Source organism: Chrysemys picta, chromosome 24 (genome assembly GCF_011386835.1).
Source record: "Chrysemys picta bellii isolate R12L10 chromosome 24, ASM1138683v2, whole genome shotgun sequence".
Classification (NCBI taxonomy): Eukaryota; Metazoa; Chordata; order Testudines; family Emydidae; genus Chrysemys; species Chrysemys picta.
This window is the reverse complement of record NC_088814.1, coordinates 5,128,952-5,150,987: the sequence shown is the minus strand read 5'-3', so window position 1 is coordinate 5,150,987 and position 22,036 is coordinate 5,128,952. Positions and strand designations below refer to the sequence as shown.

General features: G+C 48.3%; 1 protein-coding gene and 1 long non-coding RNA gene across 2 annotated transcripts in view; one reads left to right on the top strand and one right to left on the bottom strand.

Annotated features, from left to right (window-relative positions):
• The first annotated feature begins 602 nt into the window (after window positions 1-602).
• Window positions 603-15,313, top strand: LOC135977321 (uncharacterized). Its single transcript, XR_010594760.1, has 2 exons — window positions 603-8,039; window positions 10,773-15,313. It is a non-coding gene; the product is annotated as an uncharacterized LOC135977321 (long non-coding RNA).
• The window catches only part of NPEPPS (aminopeptidase puromycin sensitive), a 60,499-nt gene continuing 53,066 nt past the window's right edge, over window positions 14,604-22,036 (bottom strand). Inside the window, exons 18-23 of the mRNA XM_005301860.4 lie at window positions 21,405-21,547; window positions 20,059-20,115; window positions 19,422-19,529; window positions 18,733-18,888; window positions 18,576-18,623; window positions 14,604-16,003 (exon numbers count right to left, since the gene is read on the bottom strand). Coding sequence (XP_005301917.2) covers window positions 15,851-16,003; window positions 18,576-18,623; window positions 18,733-18,888; window positions 19,422-19,529; window positions 20,059-20,115; window positions 21,405-21,547 — 665 coding nt within the window. The 3' untranslated portion in view covers window positions 14,604-15,850. The remainder of the gene's footprint in view (window positions 16,004-18,575; window positions 18,624-18,732; window positions 18,889-19,421; window positions 19,530-20,058; window positions 20,116-21,404; window positions 21,548-22,036) is intronic.

The window sequence follows — 22,036 nt, the reverse complement described above, 5'->3', positions numbered from 1 at the left end:
GGGCCAGCGGGGCCGCGGAGGGCGGGGCCTATCAAGGCCTGGGGCTAGAGGGGGTGGGGCCTATCAGGGCCAGGGGCTGCTGGGGGCTAAAGCGGGGTTGCACCATCAGGGGCTGCTGGGGGCTTAAGAGGCCAGGGGCAAGAGGGGGGTGGGACCTACCAGGGGCTGCTGGGGGGGGGGGCTTATCAGGGCCAGGGGCTGTTGGGGGGAGGCTGGGGGGGGTGGGGCTTATCAGGGCCAGAGGCTGCTGGGGGGGGGCCAGAGGGGCCAGGGGCTGTTGGGGGGGGGTAGAGGGGGTGGGGCTTATCAGGGACAGGGGCTGCTGGGGGTGGGGCCTATCAGGGCCAGGGGCTGCTGGGGGGGGTTAGAGAGGGGTGGGGCCTATCAGGGCCAGAGGCTAGAGGGGAGGTGGGGCCATCAGGGGCTGCTGGGGGCCTGGGCCATCAGGGCCAGGGGCTGCTGGGGGGGGGGGGGGCTAGAGGGGAGTGGGGCCTATCAGGACCAGAGGCTAAAGGGGGGGTGGGGCCATCAGGGCAAGGGGCTGTTGGGGGGGCTAGGGCTTATCAGGGCCAGGGGCTGCTGGGGGGGTTAGAGAGGGGTGGGGCCTATCAGGGCCAGAGGCTAAAGGGGGGGGGGGCATCAGGGCAAGGGGCTGCTGGGGTGAGGCCATAAAGGAAGCTGTATGTGGCTGGGATTACAAGGGACAGGAGCTGGGATCATATGAAAGGATGTGACGTGAGTGAGTTCTAGATGCTGGGACTGTACTATAGGGGAATGACTGAGGCCCTGTTCTAAATCAGAAGAAATACGGGATCAGATCAATAATACATCTGGGTGAGTGCCAGAGGCTTCAGAAGAGGGTGTAAGAAACTCATAATGGACAATTCTGGAATCCTCTGCCCACAGGGGAAGTTTCTTCCTAAACTCAGGCAGCTAGTGGCTGGTGCATGCTCTAAAGCAAGAGGATTTTTAGCCCATATGTAATTATCATGCTAACGTAGCTGTGGATTTCAATAGGGGCTGCAGCTCAAGGTCATTGGCCTGGGTCAATAGGAGCAAGGTCTGTAATGGCCGGTCTATAGCATTAGTCAGCCACTCACTGCTTGGGGTTAAGGAGACGCTGCCATGGGTAGGTTGCCCGTCATTGTCCATCACAACCTTTCTCATACATTCCTTTGAAACATCTGAGATAGTACGGGCTAATGGGTGGAGCACTGCTGGGATGCGGCAGACGGGGGTCAATTCCTGGCTCTGCTATACTGCCAGGTCTCATTTTGCCATATGTAAAATGAGGATAATAATACTGACCACCTTTGGAAAGTGCTTTGAGATCAACTGATGAAAAGAACTAGGGGTTAATAATTATCAATTTGTATTGTGGGTGTGACCTTTTCCTAGGTTCCTGTAGGAGACTGTGGTCACAGGGGGATGGGCTAGCATTCTGGGAACTGGGCTGGCAGGGGAAGGTGCTGTGACTATGAGGACATAGTAGGGCTCTAGGGACTGTGGGAAATGGACTAAAAGGGTTTGTGGCTAACTTTGTAATAAAGTGCTTCTTAGGGATGATTAAAACCACCATGAAGGGAAGGGCTGGAGGTAAGACACATCTCTTTGAAAGCTTTTGGGGGGAGCTGAGGGGTTTTTTAGGACATCTTCAGCCCTCCCCCGTTCAGAGGGCATTTTAAACATTGTAGGGATACAATGGAAGAGATAAGAGACTGGTGTGAATGCAGCAGTTTTCTCTCCAGCATCGTCTGTGGCTATATCTAATGGCTCCGTATAGATAAAGAACATTGGGGTAGTGGTGGGATTAGAGGAGTTTGCCAGCTAGGACACACCGTTGTCCCTCGTGGATGATAGTAACGGCTGTCCTGGTGGAAATACAAGCTAAGGAGCAAGGAATAATTACTTCAGTGGCCTCTTCCCTGTAAAACCGGGTAGAGTAGCCGAGGCTCAGGCTGACCTACGGTGCTTCACATTTTCAACATGTTTTATAAACATGAATTAATTCACCCTCCACACTCTCTCTATCCCCATATTTGGGGCTGGGGGCTGACTCATGCAATGAGGACATGAAGCAACTTGCCTGAGATCGCATAGTGCGTAGTATCCTCTCTTGTCCTGTCCACCTGAGCAACATCCCCCCCCCCCCCCCCGTAGTGTCACTTCCCATGTCCTCTCTACACCTGTGACAGCATCAAAGGCTCAGCGTTCACCCAGTCTGCGGGAAAGCCCAGGCTAACACCTGAGAAGAAACAGGAAAGCTTATAGATTATCTCCCAGGTATCAGCCCATGATATAACTGAAATTTAATGCTGTAGTCACAGAGCTGAAAACATTTCAGAGTAGCAGCTGTGTTAGTCTGTATCCACAAGTACTCCTGTTCTTGGAGCTGAAAGCAGTTACTGCTCCTTCATCGCTGGCCCCTGGGAAGCTAAGGGCTGCACCCCCTCCCCCCCGTATATACCACAACCCCAAAGAACCAGAAAATAAACCCTTTGAAGGATCCCATCTTCCAAAAAGGCTTTGGGCTTGACAGAATTTCCAGACTGGTTATCCTAAAAACTGCTATGAAGGCAAGGCAGACATTAAGGCAGACTTTGACTGTGTTCTCATTGGGGCTTCTTTTTGGTCTGTGTTTGTACAGCACCTCGCTCATTGGGGTCCTGGTCCCGGACTGGGGCTGTGTGGTGCTACCACAATAGAAGTTGTAAATCGTAATAATGCAGCCTGGTCCACACCCAGGTTTTGTACTGGTACCATACAAATATTTCAGTTACAGTGGTGATTGTTTGTATGGAGATAGTCGTACCAGTGCAATCCCTAGCAGGGATTATACTGGCAGAAAGGTGCCTTTGGCCACTGGAGCGATCCAGGAATAGCTAACCCAGTATAAAGCAGAATTGTGTGTGTGTGTAGACAAGGCCTGAGTGAAACTTGCAAGATGCACTGATGGAAAATAAAAACTCAGAAAAGGAGAATAAGTAAATCAAGGTGAAGAGGGTCTCTGGCTAGCTTGTTCTGCAGGGGAAAGAGTAATTAGTAACACAATCCGGCTCCGTTGTGATATTAAATACAGATGGCATGTGGAGAAGGGGAAGTTAGCCAGATACGTTCAAACTGATTCTCTCTTGCTACAGGTAGGAAGCGCCCCCAGGCTAATAACAGGCCCAATTGCTCGCACAAGAAGGAAGATGAGAAGGAAAGTCCAGTCTCTTTTGGCAGATGTATATTAGGTCCTTTCTGCTGCAGCCAGAGTGAGACATGACTCTCCTGGTCTGACATGAAATTCGTGCCCTGTAATTGACCATACTTCATACACATGTAAGGCTGTCTGGGAGCGGGAAGCAGTTTAAGAACTATGTGCCACTGAAATTCAACCACCTCTGGAGAGGAGGCTAAGAGAGGGAGGGAAAGTTTAGTTGATACCAGGGTGGGGGAAATCGACTCTTCTGAAAAGAGCCCTGGGAGCTTTAATGTCAATATGCAGCAGATCAGGTCTCAGCTTGCAAGGTCTCCTCTTAAGGTCCCACGCACAATAAACTCCATGGAATTCAATTTCTCTCTCTGTGAAGGTTGAAAGACTGTTGACTCTTTCAAGATATGAACCTGGGGCTCAAGGGAGTGTGTATGTTTAAAACCTGTTGCATAGACCTTCACGTCACCTTCTCAAGCCATTAAGTCCTTCACAACAGGGCTTGTTCGGCTAATTTTACAGGTGGGGACACTGAGGCACAGTGAGCCTAAGATCACATAGGGCCAGAAATAGAACCCAGGAGTCCTGGGTTCCCAGTGCCTTGCTCTAACCACTGGATAACTTGCCCCTTGCTAAATGATTGACCCTGGCAGATGGGTGCACTGATAAAGTGTAAAAAAGAACATATAAACTGGAAAAAATAATTGGGCAGCCCTGGGCTTGGGGGTATTGTCGATGGGCAGTACACACTGGGCTTGGGGGTATTGTCGATGGGCAGCACACTCTGTCCCTGGTAGCAGGGAGTTTCTTGTTCCTCAGTGGCTACTAGAGCTTGGCAGGCATCAGTTTTGCCATCCCACAGATATTTTCGAAAGTTTGAAATTTCCCGGCTTGAATCGGGACGAAGTGTCAAAAATATTTGCCCCCTGAAGACCGAGTTTGTGTTTGTTTTGGATCATTCAAGATGTTTCGTTTAAACTTTGACTTGTTTGTCCTATTTTTCAACCTTCTTTTCAGCCTCATTAACTGCAATTTCAAAACTGAGAAGGGGGATTCAGAACTGGGAAACTGGAATTTTTCATTTCAAACGGGGTCCAAATGAAACACTTTGACAATTTCAGACCTTGGTTTCTCCACGTTGTTTCCAGGCGGGGATTCATTGAGCCCGGTTCTGTTTGGCGAAGGGTTTTGATGAATCAGCGTGTTTCAATGAAAAAACAATATGTAGAAAAATTCCCAACCAACCCGTGTAGTGACCTCTGCTAGCGGGCTCCTGGGGGTTGCAACCTCTCAGCCTTCCCCACATTACTAAGTAGGAGGGGGTTCCCAGAGTGGGATACACTGAGAACCCCTTCCCTAGAATATCCGTGTCAACTCAACCTCCACCCCATTTACTATGGTGGCAGGAACCCAGCCGCCCACAGCCAGCTAGGAGAATCCGTCTTTTGAGTCTTTAACTTTGTTCTTTAGATCATTCACTGCATGGATGGATTAGACAGACACAAGCCTGTCTACTGAGTGCTAGCAGTTTCCTGAGGTACCTTTGCCATTGCTCTGTGATGCTCCTGACGCAGGCTGCTACAAGGACCCGGTTTGCTTTCCTCCTGGTGGGTTCCTCTACTGCAGTGGCCGCTGGCGCTGGGAGGGGGACAGTGGAAAAGCGGCACCTCTGCCTCGCTCGTTGCTTCTGACGAACCCCAGCGCCTCCTCTTAGAACTTAAACATTTCCCCTAATTCAGCCTAAGCAGCAAAGCAAGCCTGGATGTTTTTCTAGATCTGCTCTGGTTCAAACAGGAAGGCATTCAAGGGAGGCCCTCCAGCCTGTATTTTAACATAGCAGATCAGACAATGATCCCTGCTGGCCTTGTAACCTGTGAAGTTGTGAACTTGAGACACTCTCCCTAAAAGCTAACAATACCAGCACCCCAGAACCAGGTTTTCTTCGCCATCAGCAACATGGCTGACAGACAGACCTTAAAAGAACGGTGCCCTCTTCTCAACCACCAAATTCCAGCTGCCAGTCTCATCTCGCACCTCCAGTTCTGAATTAAGAATGGCCATCCTGCGTCAGGCCAGTAGTCCATCTTGCCCAGTATCCTGTCTTGCCACAGTGGCTGGTGCCAGATGCTTCACAGGGAATGAACAGAAACAGAGCAATTTATCAAGTGATTCAGCCCATCGTCAAGTCCCAGTTTCCGGCAGTCAGAGGCTTAGGGACACCCAGAGCATGGGGTTGTATGCCTGACCATCTTGGCTCATCGCCATTGCTGGATCTATCCTCCATGAACTCATCTAATTCTTTTTTGTACTGTTATACTTTTGGCCATTACAACATCCCTTGGCAATGAGTTCCACAGGTTGACAGTGCGTTGTGTGAAGTAATTCCTCCTAACTGCCATGTCCATCTGGCCCCACCCACTCCCAACCGCCTGCCCTCCCAATCACCATTTCCAACTGGCCCTTCTAATGGCCTCATCCGCTCCCAAAGACCCCTTTCCACTGCCAGCTGCTGTCTCTAATGGCCCTTCTCACTCTCTGGGCCCAAAGCCACAGAGGGCGTCGTAGGGCAAACTCCACACCCAGAGTTGCAGCCAGACACCCACACCAATCCCAGCTCTGGGGCCTTTGTGTGCGATGCTTCTGTGAGCTGCCACTAAGTAAACGGTCCACTCATTTCTGCTCCAAGCTGGAGCGCCCAAGTAGTCTTCAAGTGCTGCCCTACAGGTTGTTCTTGAGGACTAACATTACCTGCCATTTCATCCTGAAGAATCCCAAAGTGCTTTTAAACTGTAACAAATCGAGATGGTATCACTCGCCCCACCAGTGAAGGGCAGCCACCTCTGAGGCAGAACGCGGGAGGTGTTTAAGAGCAACGCTGCGCCGGGATTGCTCACCAAGCACTGAAATGCAGCCACCTCTGGGGTGGAACGCAGGGGCTGTTTAACAGCTGAGTAATGCTGCATAGGGATTGCTCAGCCAATGTTGAAATGTGACTCCCTCTGGGGTGGACCGTGGGAGCCGTTTGACAGCCTCCCGGAAGTGCGGCCCAACGGTTTACCCCTGGAAGGGAAGAATCCCACGTCCGGTGAAACTGCGAGGAAGGGGAGCCTCTGGTCCTCCAGACAACGCCACGGACTTCCAGTCCTGCTGTACTTCAGGGTGAGTCACCGGCGTAGCTATTGCCCGACAGACGGGGGACTAACGACCTAGCCAGCTCATGCATGGCTGAGCAATCTCAAGCGCCCATAGCAACCGCCTCAATCGGGGAGACGAGTCTAGCAAGAACGCAAAGGAGGCTGTCTTACAGCGAGGGTCCGTGCATCACGGGGAATTGCCATTGGCCCCCGGCCCATTCAGAGTATATTACATACAGCTGGTGAGCGGAGCTGAGCTTAATATAGTCAAAAGGGAGGAAATCAAAGAGAAGGGCCAGGAGTTGGGACCTCTGGGTCAATCCTCAGCTTTGCTGCTGCCTTAACGGAGGTCCCTGTGCCTCTCTCTGCCTCAGGCACCAGCTGTAAAACAGGGTCTGGCTACCCTGCTGCGGTGTTAACCCAGGTCCACACACACAAAACCGGAGCTGAATATGGAGGTGCTCTGAACCCAGGCTGGGGGTCCAGGTCAGAGCTCAGGTTCTGTTTTAACTCAGGCTGTCACCCACCTCAGTGCGGACACGGGCTATAACCCCCGTTACTTATCTCGGGTGCGTCGTAGTCTTCCGGAGCCTTTGCACAATTCCCTCAGGGCTGTATGCTCCTGCACCGGAAAGCTCCCGCCAGTTTATAGGCACCACTTTGGTGATTCAGCCCCATCTTCCGCAGGGCCTGCTGCATGTCGACACAGCCCGTGAGCAGCGGGGCCACCTGGGAGACCCTCATCGCAGCAGGCTGACCCCAAGGTGCTCACAGCAGAGCAGCACTAAAACCCATGGGAATGCATGGGCTAACCAGGTGCCCAGACCCAGGTTAACTCTGTCGTGATGACATACGCTCAGGGATGAGCCTTGATCAAGGTGTTAGGAGGCAGAGTTCATGAATGCCTGTAAAAGTGCTTTGAGATCATCAGACCGGGCCCCAGGAAGGGGCAGGGGGTTGTGCAGAATTCACAGCTACATTGGCTAAGACCACTTCCTATTTGCAGCTCGGCTCACGAAACGGCTGTGAGATGTTATTCAGGGGCAAGGAGCGGATCCCTCTCCCCGTAAACCCCCGTCACTCCTCTCTGGGGTCCCTCCGCTAGCCAGGCAAATGGCTCAAGGTGAAACAGCTCAAACAGCACCGTTTGGGGTTGAAATCGCAATGCCAATAACTTGCACGTCGGTTCCACCCGAAATGGTAACGTGGCCCCGGCTGCTGGGTTTGACCACAGGGTGGCCTGGCTCTAAGCGCGGGCATTAGGGCACGTGTGAAAAGCGCCAACCCTTCAGCACGCATGGCTGGAGTTTTATGAAACACAGCGTTATGCACAGCTCGACGCATACGCCTGCCCTAAGGGTGAGCTCCTTCAGGACAGCCAAGGAGCGAGGGGCTAAGGCTCCACGTACAAATCTGCCCCCACTCCCCCCCCCCCCGCCCGGCAGAAATCAAAGCACTGGAACCTAGTGTAAAACCAGGCTCGAGCAGAGAAGTGAGATTTCAGCCTGGGCTCTGATTGGCCTGTTCTCTTGTGATGGATGCACGCTCCTGCTCTTCATTGCCATAAATGGTGTGCTCCGCATTCGTGGGACAGCGGGCTTGTATCTGCCTGTTTTCATAAACTGACTAGCTGAACCAAGGAAGGAAATCCTGGAATCCCCCTCCAGATAAACAGCTGACCTTTAGCCCAGCGCTCAGCCCAGTCGCAGGTACTCTGGGGACGCGACACTTCCAGCGGGGTGGAGGGGTTCGAGCGAGAACTGGCAAGGCCAGGCCTCGGTTCTATTCCTAACTCTGGGAGCACGGTTCAGTGGTTAGGGCAGACGACTGGGGGGCGGGAGTGCTGGGTTTCTTGCCAACTCTAGCTCATCGCGTGACCTTGAATGAGTCACTTAACTGCTCTGTGCCTCGGTTGCCCTATCTGTAAAAGGGGTGAGCTTCGTTGTGCGGCTGAACATTGGTACGGCTTCGAGAGGCTCAGCTTAAAGGCGGCAGAGCGGTGGAGTGGAGAGGGCAGTCGGTGTACAGGGCAGGAGAGCTAGGTTCTGTTCTTGGCTCCGACGCTGCTCTAACGTGTAACCGTGAGAAAGTCCCTTCCCCTGCCACCTTTTTGGCTCTGCTCTTAAATTACATGGACTGAAAGTGGGATTTGGCTGCTCCTTTGACAGTCCAGTGCCACAGATTGCAAGCTCCAGGGAGCAGGGACTGTCTCTTCCTAGCTGGTTGTAGAGTGCCCAAGTGCACCGGGGCCCTGATTGCAGGTGAGGCCCTTACATACTCCTGAAGTACAAATAAGGTTCGGACAGGAGTGAAAATGCTGGTAAGACACTTGGAGCTGTGCCTACACTCACGCCCGCCTTTGAAGAAGGTGCAACAGCAAGGAAGCAAATTTAGGCATAGCCAGAAATGCAGCCACCTCTGGGCTGGAACGTACCAATAGTTCAACCAGGCAAAGAGATATGACCTGAGTTTAGGACAGGAAATGAAGGAGGATGTGGGGGGGGGGAATTTAGGGTGGGGGGATGTAATTACCCCAAACTGGACCAGAGCAGGACTCCAGCACTGAACCGCCCACTGATGAAAAGCTCCAGGGAATTTTTAAGAACCACATGAGAGTCAGAGCTCCCGTTTGTGTCTCATTGAAAGGAGAGCGCCTCCAGCAACGGTTACCCCTTATACAATGGCAGGGCCGAGGCAGAGGAAAAGAGCGCCACCTATTGACCTACCCACCCTACTTCCTTAGGCTTGGGTACCCCCACCCTACCTGAAGCAGAATTAACACGCAAGTGCAGACAAGCTTTGGGAGTCAGCCCAGCCCTGTAACAAACAGGATCAACGGTACCGTGGGGTCAAGCCGTGCCTAGTGGGATTTCATACACACACTGACAGGCGAACAGAGCAGGTTTGTCCTTTCCCCTCTGGAGGAGTTTACACAGCAGGTAGATGGTCACCTTTTCCCTTCCCCCTCACTTGCCCTTAATGTAGCGGCCCAAGGTCTTTTACCTCCAGTGCAGGGAGAGGAGGCGTTTCCGTGGCAGGCCAGGGGACATTCAGCAGCTCCCGTAGCCAGCTCCAAACTGCCATAGGCTGAGCCAGGGCCGCCCAGAGGATTCAGGGGGCCTGGGGCAAAGCAATTTCGGGGGCCCCTTCCATTAAAAAAAAGTTGCAATACTATATTCTCATGGGGGCCTGGGGCAAATTGCCCCACTTGCCCCTCCCCCCCAGGCAGCCTTGGGCTGAGCTCAGACTGACCATGGGCACTTCTACACTGCAAAAAAAAGACCCGTGGCAGCAAAGCTCAGAGCCCTGCTCGACTGACTCGGGCTTGCGGTACTGGGCAGAGCCTGGGCTCCGAGACCCACCCCACTGGCTGGGTTCAGACCCTGGCCTCCAGCACAGCAGAAACATCTGCCCTGCCACTTCTAGCCCTACCACTCAACTTCCACCAGCCCAAGTCAATGGACCTGGGCTCTTCTTTGCAGTGCAGACGTACCCATTAGGCACTGAAGCACCTAATCCCTTTGAGGCCCTGGGTCTGGTGCTTAGTGCAAACCAAATCAGTGAGCGTAGCCCCTGGGAGAGCAGCCCATTGTCACCCTCCGTGGCAACAGAGCAGCTTTGAGTCTGCACCTGCACGGCTGCATTTTCACCAGGGACTTGTCGCTCGATTGCACGCGTCACTTGAAGGAACACGTCCTTTGGCTTCAGCCTAACCTAGGGCCAGGTCAGGAAAAACATCCGTTCCGAGCCAACCCGCTGCCCATTGCTCCGCCTAACGCTGCGTCTAGTGCCTGAGCAGCGTTGCATTGCCTGTGCTTTAGGATCTTTTGCACACTGGGAGCAGAACATGCTTGTGGCTAGAAGAGCTGCAGCACACTTTCCTCTTGACTAGCCCCCTAGCCTCGCATCAAGGGAAGTGTATTAGAATCAAGCTAGCCACAACCCTGCCTTTACCGGACTGTCTGAGCCTGGGGAGGGGGGGCAAGGAATACATTGGGGTAGCCAACGTATTCCCCCCTTTCCACAGAGTTCGGTGGCGGGTTTCTCATGGGCTAAGGCCGTGAAAAGTGTCTCAGATTAATAGATGAAGGGTGGGATGTTCAGCATGTAATGATTACCCATCTGACTGCAGGGACTACAGGCAAAAGAGAGAGCAGAGACCTCACAGCATCATCTTATCAGGGGGGCTGGAACAGTTTGTATAGTGGGGGTAGTGAGAGCCATTGAACCAAACTATAAACCCTATGATGGAACCCACTTCAAGACAGGGGTGCAGCAGCCCCCCCCCCAGCACCGATGCATCTGATGACCCAGTAAAGACGTAAGACAAACAGGGCCCTGTAATTAAATGACTTGGGGCAGAGTGACTACAGACCACCGCTAAGACGTTTGGCTCCTCATTGCTCGGCCTTAAAGCTTTTTGAATCCCCTCAAATTCACAGGTTCACCAACTGCTCTTCACCGAGCGCAGAGCTTATTCACTGCGGTGCTTTAATTAGCCCCGTGACAGTAAGAAATAAAGAACGTGCTCTTAATGCAGTTCTGGTTTGGAAAAGATGGGGATGGGAAGACTTCACCTCTTTCCAGCGGCTGCAACCCAGACTCCACCAGAGAGAACAGTCCTGTCTTTGGAAGTGGAGGTTTTTTGGAGCGTGGGACAGGATCTGAACAGTTTATGTCCAGCTTAACTCCACACATCAGCCTGGCAGGATAAATACTCCCTCCCTCCCCCCAACTCTGAGACCAAATATTCTCTCTCGTCCCCCGGGAAAGAGGTTTCAAGCATCAGCGATAGCTGTATGCGGGAAGGCCTCTCTTGTCTTTTGCTATATATTTAAAAAAATAAAACTCATCTGAAGTTTTCTAAATGCTTCCCCGTGTTGGCATTTGTGATTAGATAGAAAACGGATCTGACTTGCGTCAAGTCAGAACCGCTTGCGATTTGTGTCCCCAAAGGAAGCTCTGATCCAGGTAGGAACACCCAGTGGATGTTACTTTTATCCTTTACCCTAACCTGAAACGATTGGAAGTTAACCTTCTGTGTAAGATTTAGAGACTGGGACATTGCTCAAAGTAGTAAAGCTCCTTGTCAAAAGGCTAGAACACTTTAAAATCTAATTTAAAACTGAATTTAATCCTTGAGAAAGGGGCTGGGTTGATAGCCCTAGCCACAGTATAACAAGCGTCTTACTGCGTACCAGCCATGACGACTACTCCCAAGAGCTCAGCCCCACGGCCTCTTCAGACTTCGGCTAACAAGCACAGGATTTTCTATCATGCAGATACCTGCCCACTCCAAATTGAATTGATCAAGTCACTTCGCATGGACTATCAAACTGTCAGGTGATCATAATTCCCAATCACAACCAGGGCTGGCTGCATTTGAATCAGGGTCCTAGAGGCTAAAATGAAGGAGATAGTTGGCATCCTTTCCCAGACAAGACCAACTAGAAGTTTGCACCTAGAGTTTGAGCCCTGCTCGTATCTATCTGCTTCAGATGAGCTAGCAGAATTGATAGGATGTGACGTACTGAGTAGAAAAACATCAATGGATTCCTAAGTAAACAAAAATTCAAGTCAAATGCAGCCTCTCCATTTTTGTAAAAAGTTTACATAAAACTTAAAACCAATATAAGTATTTCAATGACATTTTAAAAATGTCAGTGGAGCGTCGAAACCAAAATCTTCCTCTACAGCATTTGTAGTCCAGACATGGAAGTGCGGGTGGCCGAGAACTTGAAAAGGAAATTGAGTAGGACTGGAGGTAAATTGAAACTCGGCTACTTTCATGGTCCAAACTGAGAAAATGGCAAAAGCAAACAAACCATAGGAAGTGAAGAGGTTGAGGTCTGTATTTTTTAAAAGCTGCGTTTTAATGATCTAAGTTGGGGTTTGTGGCATAAGCAAGGGAATTTATTTTAAAATCTGATTTAACTTTACTAGGTCCCGGTAGCCTTAGGGGTAGAGAGATCTGACAGTTAAACCTTCCACCCAAAGAAAAGCGCCCGTCACATTTCTCTTACTTTGATGCTTTGGGCTCAGGGAAGCCCCGCCTCCATTTGCACAGAGCAGGAAGTGAGCTCTGTGGTAGGAGCAGCATCTGTTCCAAACCTACCCAGCACCTCGGCTGACTGGGATTCAAATGAGCAGCTTTGGCACAGCTGTCAGAAAACCAAATAGGGGCTTGGGAGCACCATTTCCAAATGGGATTATCTCGATCGTGGAGCTTAGCAAAGCCCACCTGCCATTCCTGCTCCTTTAAAGGGACCTTCCACATAGGATGTGGGTCGCAATCACAGCCCCACCAGTCTGGGACAGAAACCAACAGCCAAGTCCCTGAGGGTGAGGTGCCACTTCCATAGCCCTCCACTCCAGTAGGCAGAAGAACATGGGAAGGGGGTAAGGAACCTTTCACGACAGCATCTTAGTGTTTAAGATGAACTCAAAACCTCAACCTGCTTAGGGGGCAAGTGTGGTACCCAAGGATGGGTGAGACGAGGCATAGATTACTCATCCGAAGTGTCAGTCACCAGGACTTCCACTCTTGCACGTCACACGCTGCTTCTCACTTGCTCTTAGGGATGCAGCCACGCCCAGGAGCTGTAGGCACGTAGAATATACCCAGATTGTCAGACGAGACCCTCAGAAAGCCCACGTTTCAGTGAGGGAGGATAACAGATTCCATATAGATTTTTCCACAAACGACCTTGGGATGGGAGTCAGCCTAGTACCAAAGTTCCTGCAGGGAGAATAGATTTGGGGGTATTTCGCAGCAGCCACGCCAGTGATGGGATGGGATGGAAGCAAACATCTCCAGAGCAGGCTAGGAAAGCTTTTACTACTGCTTCCCGGGCTGTAGGTCTCCTACTTCCTGCCTAATTTAGATCTCAATGGGGAGCTAGTGAGATAAAGAGTGAAACAGACTAGAAGAGGGGGGGAAAGAACAAACAGAATTCTGTATAACATTTCATGGGCTTAACTTCCAAACAATTGTTTAATGAGCTGACATGGAGGTTCCCTATAATCATCCCTGATGTCCCAGCCATGGGCTGCACACAGCGTAGCAAAATACACCTCACTCCTAACCTGCAAAATTCCTGTTGTTCATCACCCAAGCCTCAGGTCAAGGTCCACCAAGGCACCTCAAGCCTGATCGGCAGCAACTCCTGCTCTTCCTGTCCCGGATCTCTTTAGACAGGGTGCCAGTTTGTACCAAGCTGCAGGATGATTGGATGGACGAGGACAAAAGAAATGAGATGTATCTTCATCTGGGATTCAACCTAGATCAACTCTCCTGGATCCAGAAGAAAGACCCAAGCTTTCACTTTGTTAGTCAGCCAACTGAACAGTGACCACAAAGTTGTTATTTTTGTTGTTCTACCTCAATAACTTGCAAATCAAATACGCTTCGTTTACCAGTCAAAATGAGATGGTCTTAACTTAGCAGCTGCATCTGGTATCAGAAACCCAAACAGCATTCTTTCCTCTTCATACCTCACCCATCACACTGGAAGGATATGATTAAGTCGATATGATGCACAACACATAGGGAGCCGACCGATTGCCTATTTTAATCACATTTCTGACTATATAGCCACACTCATTCTAGGGATGCTGGCGTTTTTCAGACCATTATACGCTCAAGATGCTTAATAGCCCACATCTGCAATAGCCATAAAGCCGCCTGTTACCCATGTACACCACTGCCTTGACTCAGCATCAATGCTCAAGTGATCTGTGCCTTGAGCAGTCTTCTGTAGCTTTAAGTCCCCGCTTTCCTGCCTATAGCTTATGCAAAATTCTCCTCCCTGTCCCCTTCTCACACACATTAAGCATGGCTACATTAACCCAATTCTGTCGCCTTTAGTGGTTCCTTTTCCATTTCAGGATTCAGCTCCAAGCTCCCTCCTTGGTTTTTAAAGCCCGTGATGACTTGCGCCAGCGGTCTTTATACAACTAGTTTCTATTTTATTCCCCCCCTTTCTCTGCACTGCTAGATAATCTCACCTCTGCTGGTGCAAAAGCCCCTCTGCAGCTCCTGCCACTTGAAACATCTTCCTGCATCTCTACCACCCCAACTTTTCAGTTGAGATTTGGAATCTCTTCTCCCTTGTCTACACCTCGTAAATTCTGTCCCTCAGCTATTAGGTCTCTCATATTTGGGATATAGGCTGTATGCAAAATGCTGTACAAGATATACAGGTCTTCTGCGACGATTAATCTGAAGCAGCAACACCTCTTCAGGCCTTGAACAGAACACAAAAAGCAGGACATCAATTTCACATTGACATTTTTATTAACGCCAACTGTTTTAATTTTTTTTTTATTTTAAAACAATAGCACAAAAATTTTCAGGGAAGCAGTCGGACAGTTAGTCTGATGACCTTCTGAAACACAGTTAAGCCACACCAAATATGAATTCCTGTTAAAAGAAAAAACTGTGGGAACTCAAACGTTCGTTTATTAGATGGTGTTGTCTGATTAGTAGACCATGCCGTTTTGTGAAGTCAATGATGGCACACAGCTTAGACTTCATCTAAGTCACACCAGTTATCACTAATTTAAGGCTTCTGAATCAAATGACCATCAACATCACAGCAAAGGAACAAAAATAAAAGCAAGTGTGGCTATGGCTGTGAGGAGGCTGGACAAGCTAGATCTTTTAAACAAGTAATGGTGCCCGCCCCTTAACGGTGGCTATGGGGAAACCAGTCACACACTACTCTAGCTCCTCATTCACATGCATTTTGAGGGTGCATTTAATAAGGAAAAAAATATTGCATGAATTGATCTCTTATTTAATGTGGCTGTGAAAGATGTTTCTTTAACAATTCCTTTCTCTCTAAGAAGGACATCAGCAAGTGGAACCAAGGAGAAAAACCAAAGAGCAACAGAACATTTTTCTTTTTGCCAAGAGGTGACACAGAAGGGATGGGGGGGAACCTACTATCCTTGGATTTGATTGGAGGTTGCAGGAAAATAATCTCCCAAAAACCACGCAAGTGGAATTTATGCACAGATTCAGAGTATGTTATACCAGCTACCTGTCTTTCATAGTGAACTGTTCCACACGACGCGCACTACAGTGTCTTAGGTCTCTGTCTTACACAGAGGTGTTAACCCATTCCTGCCCCAGACATCACAAAATTCCACTGACCCAGAGCCTCTGGTTTCCTTTTTAGGGGAGGTAAAAAAACAGAACATCTGTCAATAAGAGTGTAGGAAGGGGGTGTTAAATATTTTAACCACTGACAAGGCTTGAGGAAGTTTCACAGTTTTGTTATGCTCTATTTTATTACTATCATATTTACAGACTTGTTTTTTTGCTGAATTGCTGATAATTTTTTTTAATAGAATTTAATTCTGGAGTGTGAGCAGGAACCAGTTAACTACATTCATCGTCCAATCCCCATTGCTTTGAGAAAAGACTCCAAATTCTTGGCATATGAACCAGCTGTTGGGTAGCTCCTCCCTCTCCCCCTGACGAGGCAGTAGGACTGCAGTAGCCGCATGCTCAGATTCACACCATGGCTGGCGGGGCCTTGCGCTGCAGAAGATATTGGTGGATGCTCTCGGCGTCCCGATTCAGCCAAGCTGCATTCAGCAAGATATTTTCACAGCACTGCTGGACAGTGCGTTCTGCCGACGGAGCAGGGTGAGTCTCGAAGAAGGCCTGAATAAAACACACACAATCATCCATAAAGGCGTAACACCCACACACAAAAATATGGTTTTTTAAATGGTCAAATTTACCAGTTGGGTAGAAAGTATTTCTACGAAACCAACGATTACACAGTATCTAGCTCCTTGGGAGCCCTTACTCATGCGAGAGGAGACAATGATGTCAATGAGCGTAGCTGGGTGAGTAAAGGCCACAGGATGGGGCTCTTCGTTTGCTAGGCTACTTGTGTAACCACAGGTACTGCAGGGGAACAGCAAAATGTCTGCTCTGGTAGGGAAAATCCACAGCATTATTTCTGCAAACTGGTTGAGACAGAGCCGTCTACTGCTACGTACTGACTACCAGTGACAGCAAACTGCGCTGAAACGAAGACAGGGCCAGCAGCCATCTCATCATGGGAGGGCAGCAAATGAGAAACAAATGCAAGGTGTGAATGTCACTAGGCTACTTGGAAGACACTAAATTACGCCCACGGCCCTTTAGGATTACTAATACCTTCGCTAACGATCACATTTTTTTTAACATGCTACTTTTAAATGGGCCTCTGTCCCAGAGAAGGGACACTGCTGAGAGCACGCAGACCTGCCCTTCTCTCCACTCCCTGGAAGAATGGAAGTTGACCACATGGAAATAATTCCAGCCAGAGAACACTCCATTAAAGACTGTCACTTAGCATTTCAGAATTAACTGACTACAGGGGCCGAGTGGAGGATGCTGTCAAAATAAGAATGAATAATCATTACATTTATTTGCATACTAGTGAGCTCTTCCCCACTACAGCAGAACCTCACTAACTCATACTATTGACTAGGAGAGCCACTGAGAATTAGCACATTAGTGAGCAAGGTAACAGTATCAATAATGACGGAAACGGCACCACAAAGTACTCTGTTCACTTCTCGGGATAAGCGGCTGAGTTTTGGGTAGGGGACAGGGCTTCTGCACATCTCCTGCAGCACAAGAGGATTGCAGAGGTGTGACGTGGCTCATTCCTCTCACTGAGTGTTCTTCCCCCTATCTCCCAAAGTCAAACCCAGCCCCGCTCCGGCACATCCATTTTCAAGACAATCTTACTAGGCTTCTGCGTTTTAGAACAATCTGAATATTAAAATCAGCTTCTTATGGTGGGAGCTGTATCTGAGGAACCCCTTGACCAAATGACCCCAACTTGCAAAACTAAACACTACTCCAGGCCCTGTGTGACAGCAATATTATTTAAAGATTCGTAGAATTAAAGGTCAAAGGAGCCCATTAGATCATCTAGTCTGACCTCCTGTCGAACACAGGTCATTACATTTCACCCTGTTACCCCTATACTGAGCCCAAGAGCTTGTGTTTGGCTTAAGTATCTCTTCCAGAAAGGCAACCAGTCTTGATCTGAAGACATCAAGACATGGAGAATCTGCCGATTATGATGGGGCAATAGCCCCACCTGTTATGGTTGACTAGGGATTTCCATTTTAACAGAGATGAAAAAGGTCTACAAAAACTGTCTTTTGGCTTGGAGTATCATTTCTAAATGGTTATTGTCGTTTGTGCACGGTTAGATTTTTCTATAGCATTTGTGGGAGAAAAATATCATTTGAGGTTTGCTATGACTGTTCTAATAAAGGAGGAAATGTGGGTGAGGTAATATCTTTTATTGGACCAATTTCTGTTGGTGAGAGAAGTTGGTCCAATAAAAGATATTACCTCCCTCATCACGTCTCTCTAATACCTTGGGACCAGCAGGGCTACGACGACACGTTTTAAAAAGGGCCATGTGACATCTGATATTTCTTTCCAGAAGAAGCCTCTGCAGGCAAAGAGCAAATATTGTCCACAACACATTTTCAGAAAGCTGCCACGGACAGGCCTTGAACTCTCAGTATATGGGTGCCGCTCAGATTCAATGGCCGAAGCTTGTCACCTTGAGCCAGCCACATACTCTGACATCAGACTGTCTGCAAACGTTCCGGCTTGCCCCAATGTAGCTGTACACTGGCAAATGACTCTCTGGCTCCTCATCCTGGCTCAAACCACGCTGCTGTCCAACTCTCACTAACTTACATCGTAAAAAGATGAACATTAGATAGTTAACCACCCCGCCGCTTCTGACATATGGAGGTTTTCATTCCAATTTACAAATGGTGGAAACAGGGCTAGTCTACATAACAAAAGTTGCACCAGTTTACCTAGTGGGATGATTTTAAACCAATTTAGTTAAACGGGTGCAAAAAGCTATGTGGACACTTATTCTAGTTCAAACCAGGTTTACTGCAGTTTACTTTGACTTGAATAGGCATCAGATTAAACTAAGCCAAAGTAAGCGTCCACACAGGGGGTTTGCACTGGTTCAACTAAATCAGGTTAAAAACCCATTTACTTAAACCAGTGAAACTTTCTCATGTTGACAAGACCTGAGAAACAGAGGTTAAGTGCCCAAAATCACAGCCAGAGTCAAGAGACAAAGCTGGGATTTGAAATCAGGCATCTCAGGCTCCCCCACTCCTGTTTCTGTCAAAGAAAGCTAGTCACTCTGTCGTGATGTTAGAGGACAAGATTAAAGCAAGAGGAGTCTTACCTTAACCTCTGCAGCCATTTTATCAATTGCAAATCCATCCACCGATAGCTGAAAAGGGATAAGAATATTTAGTTTTTAAGCCCGGAGAACCATTTTAATTAGAACTGTCTAGATGTTATTAACGACACGCCCAAAGTTTCCGGGCAACTGCACACACCTTTATTAGTCTGGATATTAAGAATCCACCCTGATAGCGATTATAAAGTTCCTCCCAATTGTCCTTTACAAATTTCCAAGCAGCTCTTCTTCCCTGCTTGCTGCTTCCAGCCACTCCACCGATAACAGACACGGTATCCTGGGGACGTACCTCTTCCTGCAAACAAGGAGGAAGCAAACATTCAAGCCAGTGTCCTCGGAAACAGACCCTTTGCTTTATTTCCCAAGGCACTTTTCAGAGGTTGCTCTCGTAGACAGCATCTATCAGCTTCTGTTCTCCCAGGCTGTACACCTTTTGGCTTTTTAAGGTAGAGAACAACAAGCCAATCCATGAGGAAGAGCTGACACTAGTTAAACAGGAGAATGACTAACCCTGGGGCCTCAGAGCAGAGATCCTCAGTCTAGGGCTGAACATTAAAATACAAAGACAGGTGACACCCCTTCACGCTCTCCCTCGATACCCCTCTTGGGCCTGACACTGGGGTCTTGAGAGGTCTATGCCGCATTAACCATGGGATACAGTACGACTCTAGAAGATTTGGCAACAAGGCCAAAGGTTGGTGGGTCCTTTTCAAAAGCAGTTCTGATACTTCACCCTACCCTAGAGCCGTCCATCCTACTACCTCAAGGTGCTCTATAACAGCCCTGTTCCCATGAAGTAGACAAGCACCAACCCATCCGATAACTTACTGAAAGTGCAAAGGTCAGAACTTTTTGGATCAGTTCAGGTTGAGAGATGGCTCCGAGGACTCGCTCAATTCGGTTCTTCTCCTCCTGCATATCTGCTTGTTTGTGTAGCTTCAGGGAACAAGATTAAGCAATGTTAAACACAGCACAGATTAGGAGCAATCCTTATGTGGATTCTTACCCTGTACAGTAAATCATTCGCAATATACTGGAGCTGAATGGCTGGCACTCAAGTATAGAAGATTATGAAGTGGCCATGTGGTACTACGCGGCTATGAATACTCCCACAGCTCTCCACATTAGCTTCCCAGCAATGGGGCATATAGCCAACTGGTAATCTGCACTGGACTACTCACCACTTAGTTTACATAGGGTCAAGCAGGCACCACTCCTTTGAGCAATGGTACATTATTTTAAGAAAACAGGTGTAGGAGCCCACTAGATGGCACCTTAACACTATTTGTAACCAAACAGTTCTGTGGCAAACTAGTTTCCACGTCACTGCAGAAGATGGGAGCGACACTAGCTTCAGACAAACTGCCTCATAGATCAGTTTGTGAGGAAGAACATTTAGTTCCTGGCTGTATAAATGGACAGATCTTGAGGTGACAGGAACATAAGGCAACAAGAGCGCACTCACCTTTAGCATAGTGTCTAAAGTAGCACCATCTCCATGCTTCAAAACAGTTACATATACCTAAGAGAGAACACAAACAAGGAAGGTTCCTTGAAAAGCAGGCTTTTAGAAATGGAAAGACAGAGGAAAGATGGCAACATGGATGAATAGGCTATAGGTAAGATATTATACACAAGAGTACCCGTAGGAGTTCTCTTACAATATAAGCGATCTGCAATAATAAATTTCTCTCATCAGTGGTCTGAGACCAGATCTTGGAGAAGTTTACTGGTCCTGAAAAGATCTGTACTGGCCCAGCCGCAGCAAGTCACAAGATAGTGGACTTTAAAGATCTGTCTTACTCCTTGCCCTCCTGCTTCAAGTCACATTTCAGGACACCTCAAAGCTAGAAATCAATACTTTAAAAAATGCTATCAAGCTTTAATCTAACTAGAAAAGGGAGAGAGAGATTTTGGCTGCTAAAATCATGTTGGAAATTAAACATGGGACAGTGGTGCCAGGAGGCAGTCACAAGAAAGCGATGACAGTGAAGTGATTTCCAGTGGGATAAGGCACAAACCATTCCTGGTTCTGGTAATTCACAAGATATCTGATCTTAAAACTTATCAACCCTTTGATCTAGTCAGTCTCAGACCAATGTGATTTTCAACCCCTGATCTGGGGATAGAGATAATTAGGGTTTTTGTGGCACTTGCCTTAGACATGCTAAATAGCAGACTAGTGAAAGAGTAAATGTTTTATTAAACTACATTAACTCACTGGTGACAGATATACAAAGATTAACAGAGTTTAAGGCCAGATGGGACCATTAGATCATCTGCTCTCACGTCCTATATATCACAGGCCACTGAATTTTATCCAAATACTCCTATGTTAAGCCCAATTATTTCAGTTAAATAAAGCATTTTAGTCCTCATGAGACTAAACACCTATAAGCATTCAGTCAGCTGCCTGGAGAAAGCCAGCAATTTAAGGATTAAACTGTGAATTACTGACTTGGAGCCAGCCACAATTCAATATAGGGCACAGCAGAAATGCATTTACCAAGCAACCTTAATTCTGTGGTACTGATTTCTGCTAGCTTGCCAAAGGGGATGGGGATCAGTTCACTAATAAGTTCCAAAGCAATGAGGAGGATTGCAAACTTGCTAGAAGCAAAATTCCAAAAACAAAAGGCAAGATCCGCTCTGTACAAACCTAATTCAGGGACAAAAACCTAGGCAGGCAGTGCTGCAGTATGGGACTCATACTAATTCTGGTCACCGTAAATACAACAGTTTGGTACAGAACAAGAGGCAGAGTGAAAATGGGATTGGCTCCATTAGGAAGTAGAGTTCACAGTAACCTACAGGACTTCTCAGGTCAGCTGACAGGATGTGTTTTCCTTCTACGTGGTCCTTAAACCGACGTCGCGCTTCTTCTAATGTTGCCTTATGCCCAGCTTTTCCTAGTTTTCCCAAAACCAGGCCCCTCAGAAGTGCATCCAGATGACCTGATAAACAAGGGTAAGGAAGAGAGAAAAATTAATTTGGGACAATATTTTAGCAGCTCCATTCACGACCTACAGCCATTAGGGCAGGCTATAAATGCACAATTGTCTTCTCTTCCACATCCTTGTAAACTATGTAAAAAAGCTAGATCTTTTCCACTCCCCTGGTTCTGCTGGAGAGTGCATTGATTTTTGAGTAGAGGTTCATGAGAAGGGGATTTTGAAGGCTAGACACAAATAGGTAGATCTGTAATCTGGCCTAACTGAAGTTAGGCTCAAATGGGGATTATACCTGTCAGTGCTTTGCTACAACAGTGACTCAGATTAGTCCAGGACAAGTAGTGCATGCATAAAGATTTTCATTGGCCTTGCAATCTTTGCACTATCAGACTCATAGCTAGGGTAAGAGACCTTTCAAGGTGCAGAGAATCATGCTGAGATGGATTTTACCATGTTAGCTGGCTTTAACTGCAGCAGGAAAACACGAGGAAC